Source organism: Salvelinus sp. IW2-2015, unplaced genomic scaffold (genome assembly GCF_002910315.2).
Source record: "Salvelinus sp. IW2-2015 unplaced genomic scaffold, ASM291031v2 Un_scaffold3041, whole genome shotgun sequence".
In the NCBI taxonomy this organism is placed as follows: Eukaryota; Metazoa; Chordata; class Actinopteri; order Salmoniformes; family Salmonidae; genus Salvelinus; species Salvelinus sp. IW2-2015.
Genome location: NW_019944333.1, coordinates 59,674 through 68,413, shown reverse-complemented (window position 1 = coordinate 68,413; position 8,740 = coordinate 59,674). Strand labels below are relative to the sequence as shown.

The window sequence follows — 8,740 nt, the reverse complement described above, 5'->3', positions numbered from 1 at the left end:
GAGCATGAAATGAAGTCGGACTGAAATGTGTTTGTAAATGTCAAAAGCTAAACCGTCACCTGAATGTGTAGATGTTATTGCTCTACTCTTAAGTCTTGGAATCATCGAAAATGAATCACACACAGCTATTCAACTCCATAGAGTCTATAGAATGAATTATATATGAGGATATTTGTGGAATTATTTTCAGGAACGAAAACCATTGAATATAGTCTCACCAGAATTGAATATCATTGTTTTTCGATATTTTAGCTATTTCTTAGTTCGATGGATTAAATGTACCCCCCCCCCCCCGAAAAAAATGTATGTAGCAAATTAGATTGTAAAATCAACATCAATCGTCCTTGTTCGATGCGAATAATGTTTGTTAACTAATCAAAGGCAATATCTTGACAAACAAACGAACCCAATCTTGACTTTGTTTATTTCATGCTATTATTTAATTCATATTTATTAGACAGCCGATGTTTTTTTAACAATGAAATACAGATACACATTACAGTGACTGCTTTTGCAGCCTACAAGACACGACTAACAAACAGTCAAACGTTAAAAAAAACTAAAAAACTGTTAGCTATCTGACAGTGAAATAGGATGACTTTAACTAGAGGTAGTATGATAAATATTGTATGCAGATAAATTAACACGTTTAAATTGATAAACGTTGATTGGGGATGTACGTATAAATGCAAAACGTTTATACAGTATTTATCCTAAATAACACTAATCCAAGCTTATTTAAATGTGAACTATAAGAACTTGTGATCACGAACGTGAATAAACGTAACATTTCGTTAAAATCTTGCATTATTAGGCTTCATTGACCAACACCAATAATAACTAAATCCCACTAATAACAGAAGTGTTTAGCCACAGACAACACGTATTATTCCCACACCAAAAAAAAACATTCAAATAAATAAATAAATTGGACAAAAACAATTTACAGTGTGTCATACAATACAGTAACGTTGTATTAAATATATTTTCGCAATAGTTATTATTCTAAAAACATAAAACGTGTCGCTGTTTGGACGTGTTATTTGAGCTCTTCTTGATATTTTCCTTAACAGAATTCTAGAATTAGAAATGATCATTCTATGGAACYGGTTTAATTCCAGGGTCGATATTCTGGGTTCAGAATTGTCAAGCCGGTGTAAAAGTTCTCCTCCGTCAGTCTTTGCGTCCTGCAGTCCTTGGTGAATGAAAACATCGTTGTCGTATCCCCCAAAGATCCGTTTAGTGAGATGACAGGAGGAACTGCGGTTTCCGACAGAGGGCCTTCTGTCAATAACGTAAATATAACATTTTAGAAGAAGCATCCATATATATTAGGCCATTTAGGTTAGACACATAAGTCAGCATTATATTTCTATATTCGTCCAGTGATTTTTGTTTTTTTTCACTCAAGATATAGGCCTTAGACCTTGGTACAAGCAAACACGTGTCCTATTTTTTTCATTATCTTTTGACAATCAGATCTTACTTTTGTGACTCTTCGTGTGGTTCTTGAGTTCTGCCGCTTCTTGGAAGGTGCTGCCACACACGTCGCACGGATACAGCTTATCGTTGGCGTGGGTGCGTCGGACGTGGCTGTCGTGCGCGGCGTGCGAGGCAAAGGCTCTCCCGCAGTGTTTACACTTGAAGGGCCGCTCTCCGGAGTGCTGGCGGATGTGCGTGCGCAGGATGCTGGAAGCGGTGAAGGCCTAGAACAAACGTAGAGGACATAGAAGTTTGAGAACATGAGTGGAGTCAATAAGGTCTACGGTTCTGATAGAACGGGATACTTTGATAGCCATTGGTTGTTTGAAAAGACTACGCGTTGGCCAATACAGCAATAGACTGGCAACCAAATGCAGGCCTGGCACATTCATGCTCTGTAATCGAAAATCTGGATTCAATTCGATTTCTAATACCTTTTCATTTAGAGAAGATTTTAAAAAAGAGCAGATAACTAGCATATAGTCTAACGTATCATTGTTAAACAGGGGATTTGGGTTAAACAAAGCAGGCGACATAAAACTCAGGAGGAGGTTGTTGTGTCCTACTAATAACAAAGAAAACGTCTGTTCCTCATAGAGCCGTAAATTCAGAGCGTAATCTCGGGGCGTGGGGGAACAATAGTGTGTGTGGGTGGGTGGGGGTACATCTGGCGCTAATCACCATGGAAGTGTCTCGGTGGAGCGTGCCTACACCGGGAGACAATAACGAGGGCGCTCGCCCCAAATGCACCATGAAATGAGGAAGCTTCTAAATGGTGAGATCGGGGTCGTGCAACCTCCCCGCCCACCAACTCGATGACACACCCTGTTCTACTACACTTACCTTGTTACAGGAACACACCCTTTCTACTACACTTACCTTGTTACAGTAGACACACTCTGTTCTACTACACCGTACCTTGTTACAGTAGACACACCCTGTTCTACTACACTTACCTTGTTACAGTAGACACACCCTGTCTACTACACTTACCTTGTACAGTAGACACACCCGTCTACTACACTTACCTGTTTACAGTACACACCCTGTTCTACTACACTTACCTTGTTACAGTAGACACACCCTGTTCTACTACACTTACCTTGTTACAGTAGACACACTCTGTTCTACTACACTTACCTTGTTACAGTAGACACACTTGTTCTACTACACTTACCTTGTTACAGTAGACACACTCTGTTCTACACACTTACCTTTACAGTAGACACACTCTGTTACACACTTACTTGTTACAGTAGACACACTCTGTTCACTACACTTACCTTGTTACAGTAGACACACCTGTTCTACTAACACTTACCTTGTTACAGTAGACACACCCTGTTCTACTACACTTACCTTGTTACAGTAGACACACCTGTTCTACTACACTTACCTTGTTACAGTAGACACACACTGTTCTACTACACTACCTTGTTACAGTAGACACACTCTGTTCTACTACACTTACCTTGTTACAGTAGACACACACCTGTCTACTACACTTACCTTGTTACAGTAGACACACTCTGTTCTACACACTTACCTTGTTACAGTAGACACACCTCTGTTCTACTACACTTACCTTGTTACAGTAGACACACTCTGTTCTACTACACTTACCTTGTTACAGTAGACACACTCTGTTCTATACACTTACCTTGTTACAGTAGACACACTCTGTTCTACACTACCTGTTACAGTAGACACACTCTGTTCTCTACTACACTTACCTTGTTACAGTAGACACACTCTCTTCATGCTTACCTTGTTACAGTAGACACACTCTGTTTTACTACACTTACCTTGTTACAGTAGACACACCCTGTTCTACTACACTTACCTTGTTACAGTAGACACACTCTTTCTACTACACTTACCTTGTTACAGTAGACACACTCTGTTCACGTACACTTACCTTGTTACAGTAGACACACTCTGTTCTACTACACTTACCTTGTTACAGTAGACCACACTCTTTCTACATCACTTACCTTGTTACAGTAGACAACCACTCTGCTTCTACACACTTTACACTTGTTACAGTAGACACACTCTGTTCTACTACACTTACCTTGTTACAGTAGACACACTCTGTTCTACTACACTTACCTTGTTACAGTAGACACACTCTGTTCTACTACACTTACCTTGTTACAGTAGACACACTCTGTTCTACTACACTTACCTTGTTACAGTAGACACACTCTGTTCTACTACACTTACCTTGTTTACAGTAGACACACTCTGTTCTACTACACTTACCTTGTTACAGTAGACACACTCTGTTCTACTACACTTACCTTGTTACAGTAGAACACATCTGTTCTACTACACTTACCTTGTTACAGTAGACACACTCTGTTCTACACACTTACCTTGTTACAGTAGACACACTCTTTCTACTACACTTACCTGTTAACAGTAGACACGCCCTGTTCTACTACACTTACCTTGTTACAGTAGACACACCTGTTCTACTACACTTACCTTGTACAGTAGACACACCCATGTCTACTACACTTACCTTGTTACAGTAGACACACTCTGCTACTACACTTACCTTGTTACAGTAGACACACTCTGTTCTACTACACTTACCTTTTTACAGTAGACACACTCTGTTCTACTACACTTACCTTGTTACCAGTAGAACACACACTGTTCTACTACACTTACCTTGTTAAAAGTAGACACACTCTGTTCTACTACACTTACCTTGTTACAGTAGACACTATGTTCTACACTTACCTTGTTACAGTAGACACACTTGTTCCTACACTTACCTTGTTACAGTAGACCACAACTGCTTCTACTACACTTACCTTGTTACAGTAGACACACTCTCTTCCATGCTTACCTTGTTACAGTAGACACACACTCTCTTCCATGCTTACCTTGTACAGTAGACACACTCTCTTCCATGCTTACCTTGTTACAGTAGACACACTTGTAGGGTCGCTCTCCTGAGTGCACCCGCATGTGTTTGTTGAGACTGGAGGACTGAGAYAAACTCTTTCCGCACACCGAACACTGTGAAGAGACAGGTGACACGTTGAGTACAACACTGAGTACACTAAGACTACTGTACCTTAGTATCTGTATCTTAGTCTATGTCGCTCTGACATCGCTCATCCATATATTTATATATTCTTAATTCCATTCCTTTACTTAGATGTGTGTGTATTGGGTATATGTTGAGAAATGGTTAGATATTACTTGTTAAATATTACTGCACTGTTGGAGCTAGAAACACAAGCATTTCGCTACACCCGCAATAACATCTGCTAAACACGTGTATGTGACCAATAACATTTGATTTGAGTGACCGTTCAGTTACAGATTTAGGAGGAAAGCAGGCCTCTATATGTTCCACTAACAGAGGAGAGGGGAGATGAGAGAAATCAGCAGACATTAAGTAGGTCCTATGGGAAATGTGCTGTTATTTAACACTGAATAAGGGGGTAAAATATAAAACAAACTAGAGATTTAGGGAGAAAGTAGGCTTATAGCCTAATGCAAAAGGGAGCTGTTTTTCAGCACCACTCGTATTATTTAGTAATTATTTGGCATTTTACCTTATGTGGTCGGTGTTTCTCGTGAACGTGTAGGATATGAATCCTCAGTCGGTCTCTCTTCTCGAACGACCTGTTGCAGAGGTGACACGGGAACTTCCGGTCGCCCTGGTCCACGCAGCGCGTGTACTTCAGATGCTTGTCTCTGTAGTATTGATAGGCGAACACTTTGCCACACCGATCACACTTAAAACCCTCTCCAGAATCTGAAATAAAAACAAAATGGTGGATTTTCAGTGACAAGGCTGCTTCTACAAATAAACACGTGTTTATMATATAAATTATATAATAATATAATACGGACTAGAAGAGAATGAGGCCCAGTAAAGCATAGTGATGTTTATGTAAAAATAATTCGACAAATAAAGTTCCCACCGGGGAAGATAAAGTTATTATATTCTATTCGAATAAAGATAATTCTGATTCTCTGATTCTATATTAAATGTCCTTACCTTCATGTGGAAGCATAACGTTCCCCTCCTCCGGCGAGTCTTTCAGAGTTAGAGGAATCCCCAGGAACTGAACATAGCAGTCCCCGTACCAGACCAGCAGCTCCTGTCCCGGTTGGACCTCCTTACAGGCATCGTAGAAGATCTGGCCCTTACTCTGTAACGCGATCAGGTTCTGCTCCTCCGGGAAGCGCGCGCACTTCACCAGCGACATCCAGTTACCGGAAGAGCCCCGGCCATCCACGAAGTGACTCAACCGGCCGTTCTCGAACACCTGGATTAAAGGACACAGAGAAAATATTGCACGAAAATGTATGTGGGTAGAAATTGTTTGACAACACGGGATTTGAATTAATTGGTAATCTAGCATCTCGTACTAGACCCACATTTACGCATAAATTGACATTGACGCACGGCTGGTTTACTCACCAAATAAAAACACAAAAAGGTTTAAACTTTTAGCTCACAGTAAATAAATAACACACACAATATTAAGGAACTTAAGTAAGCAATTAAACTGACCTCCCACATCAGAGTGTTGTCGTCATATGTTTTGATCTCGCTCGTATTGACCAGTTTCCCCTGAAATGGGCCGAACCGGGTTCCTTTGGTGACGGCGTTCTTCACCGCAAAAACTCCGTAGTGGGACAAACTGCCGTAACTCGTCTGTTGGATAGTTAACTCTGGAAGTGACATTTGAAAACACGTTAAAGTTTAACACCCTTTTACACAACTTCACAAAGTACAAACAGAACATTCTAACAGAGAGAGAAAGGAGAGAGAGAGATGTTTCCCATGCCAATAAATAACTTTGAATTGAATTGAGAGAGGCCTACCTTCTGGAAGTTCAAGCGCCTGAGTATTCAAGGTGAGTAGCTCGCTGTTACAAACTGTTGAAGAGAATGTTCAAGTTAGCAATGCTATTGGTGGTCAATTATGAACATTAGGGCCTAACAAATCAAACAGAACATGACGGACGATATGGACTGTTTCATCCGGACATAGATTAAACCTCCTGGAATTGACAGTTTGGTTTGATGATATAGACTGTTCGTTAAATAGTCACACACATGGACTAAAGTAAATAAATCAAGGATCATCAAATCCCAGCTAGAAAAACTGAATTAGTGTCTATATGAACTGAAAGAATCTCCAGCCCCAATTAGCAATAGCAAGCAATAAAGGTGTATTGCATCTAACTATTTAAACGTGTTACACTACCATAAACCTGTTAGGACAGCTGAAGCAATAACACACGTTTTCTTTTAAGAACAATGACCCAGTTTCGATAACATTTCAAAGGTAATTGGGTGACAGGGATATGCAAGAGGCTTTATCTGTCTACCTGAGTTCCCGGCTACTCCTGAGATAGCGTGACCGGTATTCTGCTCTTGTCTCCCGGTATATCCGTACAGCACCGTGAACAGATCGTCCTCACTGAAACTATAAGTGCGCGTCTTCTTCGATGATAATTCGGTTCCCCTGAGGTGGAGCGAGCGTGCTTTGAACGGCGAGACGGAGTGAGCAGAAGACCTCTCGCTCGAGGCGGGACTGCTGAAGTCTGATAACGGCCCAGTAGCGTGCTCGGTCACCACCGCCGCCAGCTCCTCGTGCTTGGAGTAAATCGTTTGTCCCACTCCCGGCATCATCCGATTGAAATACGGGATGTTCGACACGTTGAAAATCTGCTCATGGAGCACGTTAACGGCGTGGCCGCCGTGGCCGAAGAATGAGGGGTTACCGGCGGTGAAGTTGAACGGCATGACTGCCTGGGTGTCCGTAACAAGCCGTCCCAGAGACTTGAGCGGGTGGAGGGGATGCTGAGAGCTCCTGAAGATGTCCATGTAATGGTGGGCTCCGTGCAGCGGGGCAGCGTAGTAACCCGAGCCCCGGGCAGGGCTGCCTTTGAGGGGGTTGGAGTGGAACGGCTTGTCCTTCACGGCGGGGATGCTGGAAAGAGACACAGACATCACAGCAGGCGAGGAGACAGAGCCGATCTGGGATGATTTGAATCGGAATGGTGGAGCTATTCTGCCTGGAGAGAGAAAGAGGTGGAGAGATTTTAGCTCTATCTCCAGATTTATTTGACATATTTTCGCTTTTGAAATGAAAATATACCTCTCTAGTTTATTTGATCGTATTTTTGAAGATTAATAAACAGATTTCAAATAGGGAACATAATCAAATCCTTTAGCAGTAAAGTAAATATATTTAGGTAACGAACAAATTACGTATGATTGTAGGGATCTCTGCTCAAAATACATTTAGGATAATAACATTGTAATCATGCACATTTTTTCAATCAAAATATGTCTGTGTGAATCCCCAATAGGCATTTCAATTAACGAAAGAAAATGTTTTATTTCAATTATCGCACAATAGGAAACGTTTTTGTTTCTACCTACTGGCTAATAATAAAAATCTTATTTAGCAACATCAATTTAACAAGATCGAACTTATGTAGAGATTCATATTTTCCAAAATCCTAGATGCTAATTAAATTAAAAGCTACACATATTTTTCGTCATTTTACAAATTCACGAACGTATTCCACGGAGAGCACTAATTTTTACCAAACGATTTTTTTTTTTTTTTTTAGCATCCTACTGAATTCACAGCACTTAGCCTACAGCATCCTACTGAATTCACAGCACTTAGCCTACAGCATCCTACTGAATTCACAGCACTAAAGCCTACAGCATCCTACTGAATTCACAGCACTTAGCCTACAGCATCCTACTGAATTCACAGCACTTAGCCTACAGCATCCTAATGAATTCACAGCACTTAGCCTACAGCATCCTAATGAATTCACAGCACTTAGCCTACAGCATCCTACTGAATTGAAAGCACGTAGCCTACAGCATCCTACTGAATTGAAAGCACGTAGCCTACAGCATCCTACTGAATTCACAGCACTTAGCCTACAATCTAAAACCAGCTTTTTTGGGGCATTTTTTCCAGTTCGCAAAACACACAACGGATATTCATCAATATATTTAAATTGGTGCTTGTGCCTGCAAAGTAAACTACTTTAAATTGGTACTTGACTGTGCATCCCTGTAAACGAGCAAGATGAGTTGTAGGTGCCATGCCCCCCCCCCGTCACAAGGCGAGTAGTGGGTGGGTGGTAGTCAGCAGTAACTGAGACAAATCAGGGTCACGACACCCAAATTAAAGAACACCGGGTCAGCGGCAGAGGTCAACATTAATGAAGCTATCACAACTCACCAC

At 41.2% G+C, this 8,740-nt stretch overlaps 1 protein-coding gene across 1 annotated transcript; it reads right to left on the bottom strand.

Annotated features, from left to right (window-relative positions):
- Nucleotides 1-406: 406 nt before the first annotated feature.
- On the bottom strand, nucleotides 407-7,476 carry LOC112075231 (PR domain zinc finger protein 14-like). Its single transcript, XM_024142255.1, has 8 exons — nucleotides 6,852-7,476; nucleotides 6,343-6,396; nucleotides 6,029-6,189; nucleotides 5,510-5,780; nucleotides 5,061-5,263; nucleotides 4,414-4,515; nucleotides 1,487-1,706; nucleotides 407-1,284 (listed from the first exon to the last, which is right to left on the bottom strand). Exons 1-8 carry the CDS (start codon nucleotides 7,474-7,476, stop codon nucleotides 1,112-1,114), a joined length of 1,809 nt encoding a protein of 602 aa, XP_023998023.1. The 3' UTR covers nucleotides 407-1,111.
- Between the last annotated feature and the right edge of the window lie 1,264 nt (nucleotides 7,477-8,740).